Source organism: Gracilinanus agilis, chromosome 6 (assembly GCF_016433145.1).
Source record: "Gracilinanus agilis isolate LMUSP501 chromosome 6, AgileGrace, whole genome shotgun sequence".
In the NCBI taxonomy this organism is placed as follows: domain Eukaryota; kingdom Metazoa; phylum Chordata; class Mammalia; order Didelphimorphia; family Didelphidae; genus Gracilinanus; species Gracilinanus agilis.
Genome location: NC_058135.1, coordinates 233,142,494 through 233,160,715, shown reverse-complemented (window position 1 = coordinate 233,160,715; position 18,222 = coordinate 233,142,494). Strand labels below are relative to the sequence as shown.

Genomic DNA, 18,222 nt, shown 5'->3' with positions numbered 1-18,222 from the left:
ATGATAATAGCACTTAGCTCCCAAGGTTGGTTGGAGGATAAAATGAGGCAATATTTGTACAATGCTTTGTAAACCTTAAAGTGCTAAATGCAAGCTACTGTTGTTATTATAACATTCTAAGTCTTTTTACAATTAGTACAATGCTGGCTTTAAAAAGAGTATTTTTGGATCCTTGAAAGGAAATTGTGACCTTCTATTTGGGCTTTATAACACAGACACAACTATATTTGTTTTTAATATCCTGCTTGATGTTAATACTCAGAAAATAATCTCTAGGATGAATGGAGCCAAGATCGCAGAGAAGGTACACTGACTCTCCTGATATCTCCCAAATTACCCTACAAACAACTTTGATATAATGCCTCAGAACAAATTCTGGAATAGGAGAACTCAAAATAAGATGGAATAGAGCAAATTTTCATCCCAAAACAAAGTACAAAAGATCTTTTGTATCAGGTGACGGGAGTGGGGCTCAAACCACTTTGCCAAAGTAGGTCCTACCTCAGCAAGCCAGCAAAAGACTTGGGAGCAGCTGAATAAGAAGCAATGGCTTCTAGAGCTCTTCAGCCATATACAATAAGGGGGGCTCGGACAACTAGTCAGAAGAAGATTACAGAGGTCCCTGTGCTGGTTCCTGGTTTAGGACTCTGTTGTATTGTCCAGGTCACAATCCCAGATTGAAGTCCCAGGGCAGGGAGGAAGACCAGGAAGAAAGGGACTGGCACAGTTCCAGGGTGGAAAAGAGTGCTTATGATCGCTCACAGACCAGAGCACAGGCTAGGAGAGTATTAAACCCACCTCTCCTTAGATTATACCATCATGGAAGAACTGAAAACTTATACAGAACTAGCTCTGAAGGCAACTGCACAAATAACCATCTGTAATAAGTTTTTTTTTTTAAGTTGAGACAAGAAAAAGGCTGAAAAATGAGCAAACAACAACAAAAAACTCAACATATAAAGCTATTATGGTGTTGGGAAAGACAAAAACACAAACTTGGGCAAAGACAACAAAGCCAATACTGATACATCCAAAGCCTCCATGAAAAATGGTTTGGTCTCAAGTCCAAAAAGAATTACTGGAGCTCACAAAAGATTTTTTTTTAACCCTTAACTTCTGTACATTGGCTTATAGGTGGAAGACTGGTAAGGGTGGGCAATGGGGGTCAAGTGACTTGCCCAGGGTCACACAGCTGGGAAGTGTCTGAGGCTGGATTTGAAACTAGGACCTCCTGTCTCTAGGTTAGACTGTCAATCCACTGAGCTACCTAGCTGCCCTCACAAAGGATTTTAAAAAACAAATAAGATAGAAGAAAAATTGGGTAAAGAAATTAATGATGCAGGAAAATCACACACACACACACACACACACACACACACACACACACACACAAAGAGCTAATAGCTATGTAAAAGAGACTCAGAAAAAGACTATAGAAAATAATACCTAAGAAACAGAATAGAGTAATTCAGTGATAGAGAACCTTTTAGAGACAGAGTATCAGGTTGTGCCCCCACCCCTACCCCCCAGACCTAATGTCAAGACCCACTCCCCTTTCCCCCTTAACAGAGACAGGGGAGGGAGGAAGCTCTCTTCACTGGGCTTCCGGGCAGAGGGGTGGGTAAAGTGAGGAATTTCCTCAAGTGCATGAATAGAGTGAGGGGAATAGCTCTGCCCTGAGTCTGTCTGGCTTTTGTAAGGATGGGGAGTAAAGAAAAAAATTTTGAGGGGACAGATGGTTGCACAAGGGAGCATGTGATAAGAATGGCAGTTGGGAAGAGGAAAGGATTCTGGGAGGTTTTTCTTGAGGACAAGGTCTTCAGTTGGGGGAGTGAAAGGAGGAGGAAGCGAGGAGTAAGCTCTGAGCCAACCTGAAGGCAAACCTGGGATTTCCATGACTGGGAATCAAATCCAGATAACCTGTTACCTGCCAGAAGACATAATCTCCTACCAAAAGACTACAACATCCTGTCAATTGGGATTTCTGGACTCCAGCTGGTAGGAGATCTCCCAAACCCCCTTCATCTCATACCTGTCCTTATAGAAAGGCCCTGCTCAACCTATACTACCTACATTCATAGCTGAAGTTAGAAATAGAGGGAAAAGGAAGGAGAAGCTTGGGAAAAGGAGACTGCATTGGCTCCTTCCTAAGTGACGGACCTTTGGGCTTAGATAATAGGGTGACCTGATTCCTCTGACTACTACCCTTGCCTATTATCCTGATATTACCAATAAACCTTTAACAGCAGCTAGATAGCGTTCAAAGAGCATTGGGGAGTGTTACAATTAAAAATGATAAAGACATATAGTATAAGAGAAAAGCTTATTTTAATAGCCATGGCCTTGTTGGTGAAATATCTATGACCGCGCTTGACTAGCTTTAAATTTACCGCTGGTGTCCATCCTCTCTCTCGAACGCCAACCAGCTAACCAGGAAACCAAGAGACCTTCTCTAGGCCCTCCTCTGAATTTAAGCTGCCCTATGCGTGGGGACCTTTGAAGTCCCCACGCCCAAAGACCGGAAACCCATTGGAATCATGGGTAATGTAGTCTCAAAGCCCCCTACGTGTCCATAGGGAGTCTGCTAGACACTTCCAAATAGCACTTCCCTGAATTCAAAACAAACAGGAGACAACAAGGGAAGGTAGTAACATAGCCCGGTCTGGCAGCATCCATTTTTAAGCCAGATTATCTGCTGTGCTAACACCTGACACTGGGGGGTAGCTTGTGTAGATCCCATTACTGAACAAAAATGGATTGGGGTACCACATACCTCCTTCTGAGGGGAAGCCTTCCCTTCAACTCTTGAGGGATGGCATGTCTACCCAGGGCACCCATTACTCTCCAGTAATAGTGGCTCCAAGAGAGTGGAGAGAGAGAGTTACTGCACTGACCCCTCTCTCTTACCCACTTACACCTTTTCTGATCAGGGCCATTATTACATTTTTTAGTAACAAACTCTGGTGGGCATGTCCACAGAAAGGGCTCTGAGTGCCCATTTTTGCAGCATGCCATAGGTTTTCCACCACAGGACTATTTGGTAAAAGAGGAACAAAAATCCAGTGACGAGAACTCCTTGAAAAGAATTGGCCGAATGGAAAAAGATAATAAAATTCACTGAGGAAAATAACTTCACAAAAAAGTAGAACAGTCCAAATGGAAACTTACTGAAGAAAATAATTTCTTAAAAATCAGAATTGGGCAAATGAAAGATAATAATTCCACAAGACATGAAGAAACAAAATAAACAAAGTTAAAAATTCTATATTCCAAAGAGATTTTTTTAAAAAAGGAAAACTACCTGTATATGCAAAAATATTAATAAAAGCTCTTTTTGTGGTGTAAAGAATTAGAAAGTGAGGAGATACCCATCAAATCAGGGAATGGATGAGTATGATGTGATATATGATAGTAATGGAATATTCTCATGCTATAAGAAATGAAGAACAGGAGGATTTCAGAAAAACCTAGGTGGATTTACATGAACTAATGCAGAGTAAAGTAAATGGAACTACGTGAACACAGTATACAATAACAGCAATACTATATGATGAATAATTATTAATAATTTGAATAACAACTATTCTTAGCAATACAATGACTTATGACAATCCCAAAGTACTTATGATGAAAGATGCCATCTGCTTTCAGAGAAAAAACAAGTCTGAATCTAATCGAAAGCACACTATATTTTATTCATTTTTTTGTGTGAGTTTTCTTCCCCAAAAGTATTAATATGGAAAAATGCTTTACATGATTTTACATGTAAAATCTCAACAAGGAAGAAGGAAGGGAAGAAAAGAATTTTAGTTTCAAAACCAAAAATTTTTATGTTAAAATTTGTTTTTACATGTAACTGGGGAGATATTAAATAAAAAATAACCTCTATAGTCACATCTGCCCTGGAATCTTATATTTGGAAAGATTTTTATGAAGAAGAACATTAAGGTTACATTTTAACCTGAATCAAATTATTTCTTAAAATCAACAAACAACAAAAAACCAATAGTACACTGTACAAATGCAATGTAAATGGCACTGGTTTCAAATTAAATGTTTCTTAAACCAATCAAGTCAAATACGAATCACTAGATTAAAAAGAAAAATTTCTTACTTTGAAACAGTTTTACAAAAAGCTGCCACCTCTTCATTCTGGATTTCATCTTCTTGTAAAAGAGAACTTCCAGATGACAAACTACTGGTCCCACTGTCTTTCTGTAATTAGAAAAAATGTTTTTATTTTAATAGTATGTTTTTTTTTAAGTAAATGAAAAATTCATAGCAGCAGTGTTCAAATTTTATGTAATATTTTTGTTACATTGGGGCATGGTAGTGCACATTTAAAATCCCAGTTATAAAGGGCTGAGATTGTGGGATACTGTGAGTTAAGGAACTCTAAGCTGCAGTAACCTGAGCCAACTGAGAATTCAAATTAGGTTCAGTATCAATATGTTGAGCTCTGGGTATCAGGGATCATCCAGTTGTCTAAAGAGAGGTGAATCAGCCTCAGTCAGAAATAAAGCAGGTCAAAATTCTCATTTTAATCATAGTAGTACCAAGTCTTTCCCGCATTTCCTGCCTGGGAGGAGACACAGTCTTTAAAACAGACATCCAGTCTTGCGGAAAAAAAAATGATCTTGAAAATGTATTTCAGGAAAATATATAAAGGTAATTTAAAAATTTCTAATATATGGGTTTTTGATTCAGTACAGTTCTGAAAAAAAAAGAATGCTAACTAAGCCTTAAAAAATAGTAGAAAAGTACTGAGGGCAGCTGGGTAGCTCAGTGGATTGAGAGCCGGGCCTAGAGACGGGAGGTCCTAGGTTCAGATCCGGCCTCAGACACTTCCCAGCTGTGTGACCCTGGGCAAGTCACTTGACCCCCATTGCCTACCCTTACCACTCTTCCACCTATAAATTAATACACAGAAGTTAAGGGTTTAAAAAAAAAAAAATAAATAAAAATAAAAATAAATAAAAGAAAAGTACTGATCTGGGATAATATGTTAGCTAATCCCATTTCTATTTTACTTAACTAGCTATGTCATGCTATTTAAGCTCTTTAAGTCTCAGCTTCTTACTCTGAAAAATGAGGAGCTTAAACATAGGGGAGGCCTCTAAGATACTTTGTTTCTCATGTTCTAATATTCTAATTTTCTGCAAGGATAGATAATAAAAGGCCATTTTATCCAAAATGTTACTGAATGTTAATTAACATTTTAGAAACATTAACAATTGCATGGAATAAAAGGAAAATGATCAAAATCAATTAGAGTAGAATATTCAGTTCAATAGGTCCAAATCTTAAAGAGGAAAAAACAAACTAGGATACACTCATTTGATGGTTAGTTCTTGATGTAAAAGTATACTTCAGAAATCAGTGGATAACTTGAAGTTCATGTCATATAGGAAGTGCTAGGGCAATTTAAACTATCTTTAGATAACATAAAATACTCTAAGATCATTCCCCAATTGACAAGGTAATGAATAACCAAGTTAATTAACTGACTAATTGTCAAAGGACATGAACTGGCAGTTTTCAGATAAAGAAATCAAAACTATCAATAAGCACATGAAAGTGTTCTAAATCTCTCATAATTAGAGAAATGCAAATCAAAACAACGACCACTATGACAGTAAAGAAAATAATAAATGTTGGAGGGGTTGTGGCAAAATTGATACTAATACATTGCTGGTGGAGTTGTGAATTAATCCAGCCATTCTGGAAGGCAATTTTGGAACTACGTCCAAAGGGCTTTAAAAGACTGCATACCCTTTGATCCAGCAATACCACTCCTGGGTTTGTACCCCAAAGAGATAAGGAAAAATACTTGTACAAAAATATTTATAGCTACACTTTTTATAGAGGCAAAAAATTGGAAAATGAGGGGGTATCCCTCAATTGGGGAGTGGCTGAACAAATTGTGGTATCTGATGATGATGGAATACTATTATGCTGAAAGGAATGATGAACTGGAGGATTTCCATGTGAACTGAAACAACCTCTAGGAATTGATGTAGAGAGAAAGGAGCAGAACCAGGATAACATTGTACACAGAGACCAATACACTGTGGCACAATCAAATGTAATGGACTTCTCTACTAGTGGCAAAGCAAGAGATCCAGGACAACACTAAGAACTTATGAGAAAGAACACTATCCACACCCAGAGAAAGAATTGTGGGAGTAGAAACACAGTTTGATGGGGACTTTGACTTTAAATGATCACTCTATTGCAAATATTAATGATATGTACAATGATACATGTAAAGTCCAGTGGAATTGCTTGTCATATCGGGGAAGGAGGAGGAAAGAAGAGAGGGAAAGAACATGAATCATGTAAACATGGAAAACTATTCTAAGTAAATAAATTTTAAAATAAATAAAATGCACTAAGAACTTTGGAGTAACCTATTAAAATTTAACTAAAGATCATGGCAATTGGTCCCACCATTTCCTAGCAAACTGAGGGAGAAGAAATGGAAGCAATGCCAGATTTATATTCTTGGGCTCAAAGATCACTGCAGGTGCAGCCATGAAATTAAAAGATGCTTGGCTCCTTGGAAGGAAACCTATGACAAATCTGGATGGCGTTCTAATAATCAAGAGATATCACCTTGCCAACAAAAGTCCATATAGTCAAAGCTATGGACTTTACAGTAATATGGCTGTGGGTGTTGGATTATAAGGCAAGCTCAATACCGCAGAACCACGCTTTTTAACTATGGTGCTAGAGAATACTTTTGAGAATACCTTGGGCAAGGACATTAAATCACTTAATACTTAAAAGAAATTAATTCAGAATATGTATTGAAAGGACAAATACTGAAACTGAAGCTGAAATACTTTGGCCACACAATGACAAAACAAGATTCACTGGAAAAGACTGATGTTGGGAAAGACTGAACGAAAAAAGGAGAATGGGATGGCAGAGAACAAGATAAATAAAGTGTCACAAATGTCATGAAAGTTAATTTGGACAAAAGATAGTATCAGAAGCAAATTTCTCTCTCCATTGTGTCGCTTTTTTTTTTAATTTTTAATTTTTTAGAAAAATTTTCCATGGTTACATGATTCACGTTCTTGTGACGCTTTTTTTAATATTATTTCTCAGTGACTTGGAGGTCAAATATCACTGAGTAAATTCAGGTATAGATAAGCCCTCAGAGAAAGGAAGTTGAAGAACCAAGGAATCAATGAGACGGGAAACTGATTCCACAAGCACTGCACCCCTGGGCAGCCCAGGCAAATTAAGAAACTATGATTAGTTCCTGAGATGTGACATGTGAGAGTTAGTGGGTGGGGCAAAAAAGCTTATAAGGTCAGATCAGAAGCCAGTCTTGGTCTTTCTGGCATGAGTATGGAGAGCGGAATGAATCCCTGTTGGAGTTTTAGCTAGAGGCCCAAATGGTGTCTGCAGATTAGAAAGTTAAGTCTCTCTCTACTTCTCCCCTATGTTTCTCTTCTACTTCTACTTCTCCTCCTTCTATGATTTAATAAAGTTTTTAAGCTGCTACCAAGCCTCATAATTTTAATTATTACAGTAGAGAGGTTAGAGTGGCTGCCATGCTATGGCCCATAGGATCACAAAGAGTCAAACATGACTGAAAGAGAACAAATTAAAGCTTAAAAATGTACTATAACTTTTGAGACATCCTGCATAAAAACATTTTGACAGAGACTGTAAATTAAATAAAGAATACCTTTGAATTTGAAATTTAAATCTGAGAAAAACTTTTTTTCAACATTTAGTTAGATCAATTCAGTATACATTTAGGTACAATCACATTACAAAGTTCATGTTATCTGTATTGACCGCAATCTTAAAAAAAAAAATACACACACACACACACACACACACACACACACACACACATTCTTTTAAGCTAAAGTTAGAAACTTTCTTCAAATGCAAGTTCATGAGGATATTATAATTTGTTAGCATTAAAGAAAAGTATTGGATTTCAGTCACTATAACATAAAAATAACTTGTGTGGTACATTACACTGAAAATTCAATATAATTTTATAGCAGGTCTCTTTTTCTAAGTGACTCTAGCCCTAAAAAGATACATTAGATTTATACCAAGTCTAAGCTCCTTAGTGTATGTAGTAGCATGAGGTTCACCATAACTGATTCAAATATTCCTTTCTGTAAAAAAGATGGACACCAGGGATTTAAAATATAATCTAAATGGTTGTGGGTATACACACTGGGTTGAAGGAGAGATAGGACCATGATAGGGAGACCAGAGTACACAGCTGAGCTGCTGCTAACTGACAAAAATGGCTGTTGACCAACTGTCACCAGTAGGCCAGAGTCTTTGAAACCAGCAGGCATGGTAAAAGGTTTAAACAGTTTTAATTATGTTCAACTAAAATAAAGGTGGGATAGGGAATTCTACACTAAAACCTAATGGGCAAAACCACAGGGTAAGGGGGAGGACTTAGCTTCTCTAATACTAATTGACCTAGGCCAGGGTGGGCATAAAGGAGCTGTTCTGGAGTCTCTGTGGGGCTGCTTCAAACCTGGTTCCAGCCAGGTTTGACCAGCACAGCTAAAGGGCCTGTGAGTGGCTTTGAGGGTTTCTCACGGTAATCCACAGATGATCTCAGGATGCCAAAAGCCAAGGTGGTCCAAGGTATCCAAGCAGAGAGGATGTGCTTGAGATGCTGTCCACCAGATCCCAAACTCCTCCTCCACCTGGTGCTGCTCTGTAGTTCTTGTCTACCTGCTAGATGCCACCACCACTCAGGATCCCAGGGAAATCAGGAGGCAGGTGTCCTTAACTCTGAGATCTCCCAGGGCTAACAACAGTTTGTGCCAACCACTAATGGAGTCTCTCTCAGGGCACAAGCAACTTCCTGCTCCTTCATTCCATCTTGGAATGCTCCAGCCCTTCCTGCTAGGTGCAACCTTAATACTTAATTAATTACTAACTAATCTTCTTCACAACATTTCTAGACTTGTCTCCTACTACTAATGCACAAATCAATTTTAAAAGCATTTCTTAAATGCATACTATGTGCCAAAAACTGTGCTAAATGCTGAGGACACATAGAAAAAGAGGTGATTCCAACTCTCCAGGAACTCTTATTCCAGTTGCATGAAACAATATATGGCTTAACTTGCAAGGTAGATGGAAAAGTTTTGGTGGTCCTTTGTAATCTTTACACTACACACACCACCCTCCAGACTCAAAGCAAGGTCTGGGGATCTGGAGGATGTAATAGTAGGGTAAAAGTAAGGCCTGGTGATTCTCTAATTTACCAGAAAATTTATCAGTTTACCAGAATAACCTAATTGGTGATTTCCTGTTTACACAGACAATGGTGAGAACCTAGGGCTGCCCTGCAAAGGAGAACTGCAGAAACCCATTCCACAATTACTGGGAAGGGGGCTGAGTGGGCCTAAGAGTTGGAGTGGAGCAGTGATTGAGTTTCTTCCCACAGAGGATGGGGGATAGAAGAGATAGAATGTCAAGAGTCCAGCCAAGAAGAAAAAGGAACAATTTTTTGGCAGAAAGATTGAGGGAAAGGAAGAACCTTATGAGATCTAGTATCAAGGACTGGATATAGGAAAACCCTCTATACTCTAAGCCAGTGGTCTCAAACTAAAATTGAAATGGGGAATGGGAGGTGGAGAGGAATGGGGGACTGAACTGTACATAAAGATCCCTATAGGTTGCACATAGACTTAGCCACATGTTAACATTAGCCATGTTCTTTGCATTTTTATTTATTTTGTTAAATATTTCCCAATTAAATTTTAATGTAGCTCTATCTACACTGTTTTGTAGGCTCTAGGAAACCTGGTTGGTGTGTCCAGTTCTAACACATCATGTTTTGTTTCTTTATCCACTTATCATCCACTACTTCCTTCCCCGAGATATCATCATCACCAGGCCCAAAAATGATTCTTTTCTCTTCTGCACTCCTACTAAACACCTGACATTTAGATTTGGGGGACCTGGCTGGGTAGGAGATGGAGGGAGACCACCTATGAATAAAAGCAGATCAGCACCTGCTCTGCAAATCCTAGTCTAAAAAGAGCTGCCTGAGGCACTGGGAGGTTATTCCCACAGTATTATTAGCTATTAGGGGCAGGAATTGAACTGAGATCTTCTTAACTCCAAAGCCAACTCCTACACCAGTGACATCAGACTCAAATAGAAATGGGACCGCTAAGCTATACATAAGGATTCCTGTGGCTACATACTGACTTAGAAAAAATGTTTATATACTTCTTTTTTTTATTAATACAACAACACATTAAAATCAGATAGGAACTACATTCTAATCTGAGTGAGGCAGTCCTTGGAAATGTTGTAGGCTGAGTGTTTGACAACTCTCCTCTGTTTCATACATAACTAAAGTTATTTCTATGTTTCATATTCCCTGCCAAAATGTACACTTTTGAGAGCAAGCAATCAGTCTTATGCAACCTGAATTCCCACAGTATTAAGTGGGTACTTAATATTTTCATTTGTTAAATGTGTTGGCCACATAATTTTTAAAAGGATATTTCTTATACAAAAAACCTAAGTCCTCTGACAGGTAACCCCCAAGTTGTTTGTTATCCCTTTTTTGAAAAAAATCTTTGATTTTTATTAGTTTTTTTACAGCACCTTCACCTATGCAGACTGCAAATCTGCCAACATACTTATCACCCAATAACAAAATCTCTTCAAATTTGGCTAGCTTATTCCTCAGACACCAGTCTGTTGGTATGTCTATACCCCAGGACTTATCCAACTTAGTTACACTGTGAAAGCTTTTCTCCTGGCATAGTTGTTGGTTTTTTTTTTTTTAATCATGATCATCTCCATATCAAAAGGAAGCATCACAATAATCCTTGAGTAGAAGAAATTAGAAAATATTTTATAAGCATAAAGCAGTAGCATACTAGAACTGCTAAATGCCCAAACTTTAGGTGGTAGCAATGTTACCACTGATAATTAGTACATGAAAGGGCAATCAGGTGGCTTGGTGGACGGAGAGCCAGGCCTGGAGATGGGAGAACCTGGATTCAAATCTGGCCTTAAACACTTCCTAGCTGTGTGACTCTTGACAAGTCACTTACTCAACCCCTAGCCCTTATCACTCTTCTGCTTTGTAACTGAAACTTAGTATCACTTCTAAGACAGAAGTTAAGAGCTTAAAAATGAATAAAAAATTAGTACATGGAATGCTAGACTTGGGAAGATCTCAGTTTGAATTCTGCCTCAGACGTGTTAGCTGTGTAAGTCACTAACTCTCAATTGAATGAGATAATATTTGTAAAACACATAATGTAATAATGCCTAGCACATAGTAGGTGCTTAATAAATGTCCCCTTTCCTTCCCTCAGACTCATTTCATTCAATCTGTAAAAAGGAGACAATAGCAGAATCTTCTTCCTAGAATTGTCATTAGGATCAAACAAAATAACAAATACAAAATGCTCAGCAAAACTTGAAGTGCTCCACAAATGCTAGCAATTGTTTTTATTTTAAGAAACCACCTTTTCTTTAAACAACCTATTTTAAGTTGGTGGTCTTATGAGAAAACAATGTATTAGTTGAAGACTGAAAATGTGTCAGTTCCAGAAGTGTTCAAAGTAATTTATTATTAATTAATTACTGAACAAGCTACCAAAAATTTCTTTGGCATTTTTTGTGCCTTTATCAATTATCACAAAATATTACAACTCATAAATAAGATAGACCAATGTATATTGAGAATTCTAGGGTCTGATGAGTACAAACAAAACTCTTTATCTGTATAAAATATGCCAACAACATAATAATTTCAAGAACAATTGACATAAAACATGGCGTTTTATGGGGGAAGTTGGTGGGAGTGGGAAGATGAAGGAAGAGGCATAATTTAAGGAGTATGAAAGAGTTTTTACTTGACCAATGAGTTTTTCTATATTGTGCTAGGTTTTCTGTACCTTTGAAAAATATTTTGATTTTCTCCTCCATAGAATAATGATTTCTCCTTTGAAGTCAACATGGTAAAAATATAATTAGATTTTCTTAATTCCCTGGAACGATCTTATGAGGTCAATTTGACACTGGCAGAAAGACACAAGTCATTCATCCATCAAAATAATAATGGAACCTGGATAGCTAACATCAAGTTCTCCATCTATCAATAGCAAATGTATTCTGTTCATTTACTGATCTTTTTCATTAGTAAGATCATTAAGGAATTGTGTAGTATCCTGCAAAGAGCACCTAAGTTTAAATCTCAGCTCGGTGAACTGAATAAGTGAAGGATCAGGACTAAAGATCTAGAGCAGTGATGGTGAACCTATGGCATACGGGTGCCAAAGGTGGCACACAGAGCACTCTGTGGGCATGTACACCATGGCCTGCCAGAGTTCAGTACTAGAAAGGCAGAGGGATTTGGGCGGGATTTGGGTGGAGGTGCTCCCCTCCCCCTTTCTACCACACCTAACGACATTTTTTCATATCCCCCAGCCCTCTGCCAAGCACTGCCCAATGGGAGCACTTTCTCCCTCCCCATGTAGGGTAAAGGGTAGGGTGGGACATTCCTGGAACTTGGTGGGGGCGGGAGGGCACAGCACATAGTCTCAGTAAGTGGGGTGGGCACAACATTTGCTCTGGGCAGTGGGGGTGGGGATGGGGCCCAGCACTCCATCTTTAAAAGGTTTGCCATCACTAATCTAGAGGGTTCCTTTCTGTTCTGCCTTGCTCTTTTTTTCCCCCACGATGATCAAAAGTTCAAGAAGAAAAAAATTCCCCACTATATACTTAAAAAGGATTCAAAGCAATTACTGAAATACACCTGGGACCAGTTAGAGAAATTCACATAACATTTTTAAAACATTTATGAAGATATATGTAGGATAAGGAAACAGAAAGTCATGACATTCAAACAATTAGAGAGATAATTACCTAGTTTTTGAGAAACAAGATTTAAATGTACTAGTTATTATTTAAAACAGTCTCAATTCATATAATTTAGGAATGTATGGAAAAGATTTAATCAGAATTTAAATACCTCACTTAAGAATAGAAAGTTTGTGTTCTGTTCCAGCTTAAGATGCTGTGTTACAATAGAGACCAAGGCTGAAATCCCAATCTAGACATTTCTCCTCTAGATGACACTCTGGGAAAGTTACCTTCTCTTTCAGAATTTCAATTTCTTTATCTTTAAAATGGAGATAATAATCACTTACAATACTATTAAAAGGAAAGAAATCTGCAAACCTTAAAATCTTACAGAAACTGGAGTTAAAATTAAGCAAATGTAGAATAAGAATGTTCAACTGGAGTCAATCAATTCTCACTCTCTTTCACTATGTACAAATGCAGAAAAATCACAAAATGACTCTAAAATTTCATTTTATTCATCTGAAAAATAGGGAGTCATAATACTTAAACTGACACTCAAAGAATTGTTTTAAAACTTAGTAAATCTCAATATGCTGTAGAAATGGGAATTATTTTTTCCCTGATAGAATATAAGCTAGTTGCTTGAAGACAAGTATTGGCATGAAATTTTTAAATCTTGGTATCTCCAGTGGCCAGCAACCACCCCTGACACATAGTAAGCACTTAACCTTATTAAATTTATTTCAAATTAATAATGAAATAATAGCCTTTTCTAGCTCTTAAAATGTTGACATTTGGGGGTAGCTGGGTAGCTTAGTGGATTGAGAGTCAGGCCTAGAGACAGGAGGTCCTAAGTTCAAATCCGGCCTCAGATACTTCTTGACCCTCATTGCCCACCCTTACCACTCTTCCACCAAGGCAATACACAGAAGTTAAGGTTTAAAAAATATATTGTTAAAAAAAAAAAGTTGACATTTAATTTCTGGAAAAATTCAACATTCACAAAATTTCCTCAAATCTTTCTAAGAAGATCATTTATCCCATTATTATAATCATTCTGATTTTTATACCAGTTCAATTATAATAAATATGTAAGTAATTTGCCAGAATAATGTGATTTTATGAATACTTTGTCTATTTCTGGTTTGGGCCCAACCAGATTTCTAAGTAAAGAATTTAGATGATTATTAAAAAAAATAAAAGACCTACAAGGAAACAGGAAGTGAGCCTGCTGAGCAAGAAGAAAAACACCCCTTTTATAGTTGAACTTTCAACACAAAGCACAAAAATCTCAGCCAGGAAATGAACACTTAAAAAGCTTTTTTTTTTCCTTCCCACTGATACAACAAAGAGGAAAGGCTACATAGCGCGATTTAATTTTCTAATAATTCATATTATTATAAAATATACAAAATATGGAGCAAAACTAAGGATAACTCCCACACATAGATGTCATTGTAACTAATAAAATACAAATTCTAAACGTTACTGAATTTATAGTAACTTTTAATTATGTATTTTCTGAATCATTCTTATTCTAAAAAGTCCATCTAAAAAATGAACCTCAAATGGAAGACTTTCAAGCCTTTATGATGAAAAAAACTAAACAAAACCAAAACCTAAGTAGAAACTCTGAATTGCAAATACAAAAGGCCAAAGAATTCTAGAAAAGCAAATTTATTTGAGCAACTAAAAGTTCACTGAAAGTACAGCTATATAACATTCTAGTTTGAGCAGTAAAAACAAGTGTCTTCTTAGGACCTTAATATCTTCAAAGGTCATAGAGTTAAATAAGGAAAATAGAAGACCTAGGAATGGGTTGGTTCAGTTTTGAGGGCTTAAAGAAGGGAAAGGAGGAAGAAACTTGTTATTCTTCATAGGTGGGATATGTGAGAAGAAAAAACAAACCTGGAAGAAAGGCTGGGGGGACGCAGCTGTCCTCTTACACTAAGTGACTGACCACCCATTCCTGGGTGTCAGCTCTCTTGTCTAGTCCAAGCTCCACTTTATAAATAAGGAAACTGATCCAAAGAGGGTAAATGACTTGCCCATGGTTCTACAGGTAGCCAGGATAAAAACTCAAGTTTTCTAACTCCAAATCTAGTGCTCTGTCCATAATGTAATTTCCTAATGTATTATTTATGTGATTCTATTTGGAGTTTCTTTTCCTTGAACACAAGCCTGTTAAAAATTGGCTTATACATGGCAAACATCTACTTTCATTTTTTTTCTGGGCAATTTAAAAGTGCAAAAAAGAGGCAAGGCAGTTAAACTCTGCTAGCTCATATATATAAATTCCAAAGAGGCAGTGAAATGTAATAAATGTTATAATAAAATAGCAAATAACTAGCTGATGTTACCACTATACTAGTTAGATCCAGCAAAGCTAATCATGCAACCTGAACATACTTAATAACTGCTATTATTTTTGAATCTAACATTTTATTAGGAAGACAAGAACTTTTTATTTAAAATAGCCACTTTAGTTATAAAAGTCTTACAATAAAAGTTAAATTACTGAAAACCATTATCAATGAGAACTTAATGCAATATACTGTACTTTTGTGTTAAAAGTTAAAAACTAAGATACTTCATCTTAGGAAAACAAAATGCAAAAAGTTATTAGCTAGGACAACATATAGACTATGGAATATCCCAGATATTTAACTAATGATCCCTAACCTGGATTAAAAGTACTATACATATTGCTAAATGGGAATTTAACATTTTATTAAGCTCTGATGAGAAAATACTCTGAAGTGAAAACAGGATTACAGATGATTGTTAGCTGAGAAGATTCTTAGGAACCAAGAGTATAAATATTTATTTAAAAGATGAAATAACTGAGGCTCAAAAGTGATTAAGTGATTTGCCCAATCACATAGTTACTGAGGGTCTAAAGCAGGATTCAATTCAGGTCTTCCTGACTTCCAAGTGCAGCCCACAATCAAATATATCCCCTAGGCTGCTTGTTAACAGTTACTACATAGCTAACATTTTGTTAACATCCTAGCTAAAATATTGACTAAATAACTTCTTGTAACCTACATGAAAGACAAATACTTTTCAAATATACCAAAATCCACCATAGTACAGGCTATAGGATATATTACAAATATCACCCTGGAATCCATTTTTTAAGAAAGGAGAGGGTTAAGTCTAAAGTCATGGAGATCCAATGGTGATTGTTATAATAACCACTTACTAAAATTCCCACCTAAATTTTAGGAGCTCAGAGACCCCAATTTACGTGCTAACTGCAGAAAACAATATTATTAACACTTAAAGAGTTTATCATCTTAAAAAAAATTTTCCCCATAACTATTAAAAATCTTAAAAATCGAAAGTTTTCTTGCCTAGGTTTTCCATTATTGGTAGCAAAAATACAAAAGGTAAAATATAAACCCTCAATCATTTGATATAGGTACATAATTAGTACATTTTAGCCATGAAATTCATTATAAAATAAATTCATCTTTATTATACTCTATTTTAAAAGTTAATTTGAAAAGACCATACCTGATGTACTTGGCCTTGGGCTTTTGTAAGCTGAGCTGATCTAATATTTAAAGAATGACTTCTTGTTACTGTTGATCCCAGAAGGGGTTTTCCATTCACTTTTTTTTCAGGATAACAACCTGTTGATGGTCTTTTTTCAAGAAGCACAGCATCCCAAGGATCCTCTGCTGTTAAAACTGGCGTATTTTTCTCTTCTCCATGGTCCAAAACTTCCACATTATCCACTTTAGGTTTACTTAAAGGATCTAGGTCTAGCCAGTCAAATTTACTGATATCATCAGACTTTGGGGACCCTTGTAAATTACTAACAGTAGTTTTTGTATTATTTATCTCCAAATCAGTCCTTGCTTTACCATTTTTTAAAAATTCTGAAGTGCTAGCTATTTTGTCAAAAAGTTTTGCCATTTCAGGACTGACTGCTGGACGATAAATGGGTAAACTTCCTTGTGGATTAAAAGATGTAGAAGGTGTCAAAGGGTAAGAAATGTATTGGGATTGTCTTGGAAAACTTAAATAAATAGGTTCAGGAGATGGAAATGTAGACATGCTTGAACTGAAGCCATTTTGGAATGCACCAGCCTGTTTACAGTAAGGTGATGGATAAATAGAAGGTAAAGTGCAAGGCCCAGGAAATCCAGGTGGCCATTGCCCCCTTTGAATAGTAGGCCGTAGATAAAACTGTGCTGAAAAAGAAGGGCTCAAGACAGGAGTACCTGGCACCGTAGGTGCTTTACTAGATTCAAAATTGTCATCTAGCAGTAGTTTCTCAAGTTCAGCATGAGTTAGCTTTTCAATATCAATGTCTACAGCCCTTTTGGGTGAATCTGATTCAGGAAACACCATGAGATCAAGGTCCTGTTTACTATGAATTTCTTGTGATTTTTGAGCAGTATTACTTAAGATTTCAAAGCCTGGCTGATTTTCAACCACTCTTTTGTTGTCCTTTTGCAGTTTTGCTAGAGCTTCAGCTTCCATCTGTAATGCTTCTTCTCTGTCCACATCTTTTGTTTTTGCTGGCCCCAAAGGTGAAGATGAACACTGCTTAACTCCATTGTTACTGGATATCTGAGCCATGCTGTAAAAATGATGTCCATTTAAAAGGGCAAGGCTATCTTCTAAATCAGTCTGTCTTGTAGGTCCTGAGGAATAAACCAGATGCACCTGTACAAACAGGGGGGAAAGCTTCAATTAGGTTCTCAAATTTTATTTAATAATTTTGTAATATATTTAAATATAAAAGAGAACTATTTCATCTAGCATAATTATGTAACTGTACCCAATTCTAAGACCAAGAGAATGATAACACATTCATTACTTTGGCAATCTTCTTGACATTCACCTCCTTTCTCTAGCCAGGGGTCCCCAATGTGTGTTGCTTTCTCCTAATTAGAAACTACTTAAGGAAAGGGATTATCTCACTTTCATATTTGTATTCCCCAGGGTTCAGCATACTACTAAGAATCTATTCAGTACTTAACCAATGTTATTTACTCTTTCATTTTTTCCTTTATTTGAGATGAGGCACAATTAAAAATATTCATTCGCGGGACAGTTCTATCTTAATGGATAAAGTCAGAGGAGACAGGAAGTCTTCAATTCAAACCTGACCTCAGATACTTCCTGCCTATGTGACCCTGGGCAAGTCATTTAACCCCAATTTCCTAATCTTTATCACTCTTCTGCCTTGACATTGATACTTAGTATCAATTCTAAGAAAGAAGAAAAGAGTTTAAAAAATTAAGTGTTCATTAGGACTGATTAATCTGGCAACAGAAGCAAGGTGGATGGGATAGACTAAGACTAAAGGCAGAGAGATCAGCTAGATTCTAGGCAACAATCCAAATCAGAAACAGAGCCTGA

The 18,222-nt window shown here is 36.8% G+C and overlaps 1 protein-coding gene across 3 annotated transcripts in view; it reads right to left on the bottom strand.

Annotated features, from left to right (window-relative positions):
- The window catches only part of PIK3C2A (phosphatidylinositol-4-phosphate 3-kinase catalytic subunit type 2 alpha), a 102,715-nt gene extending 85,279 nt beyond the window's left edge, over positions 1-17,436 (bottom strand). For 2 of the 3 annotated variants that reach the window (XM_044682113.1, XM_044682115.1), the window contains exons 1-2: positions 16,363-17,436; positions 4,115-4,215 (exon numbers count right to left, since the gene is read on the bottom strand). In XM_044682113.1, coding sequence (XP_044538048.1) covers positions 4,115-4,215; positions 16,363-17,436 — 1,175 coding nt within the window. The remainder of the gene's footprint in view (positions 1-4,114; positions 4,216-16,362) is intronic. The other variant, XM_044682114.1, reaches the window with a different exon arrangement.
- Between the last annotated feature and the right edge of the window lie 786 nt (positions 17,437-18,222).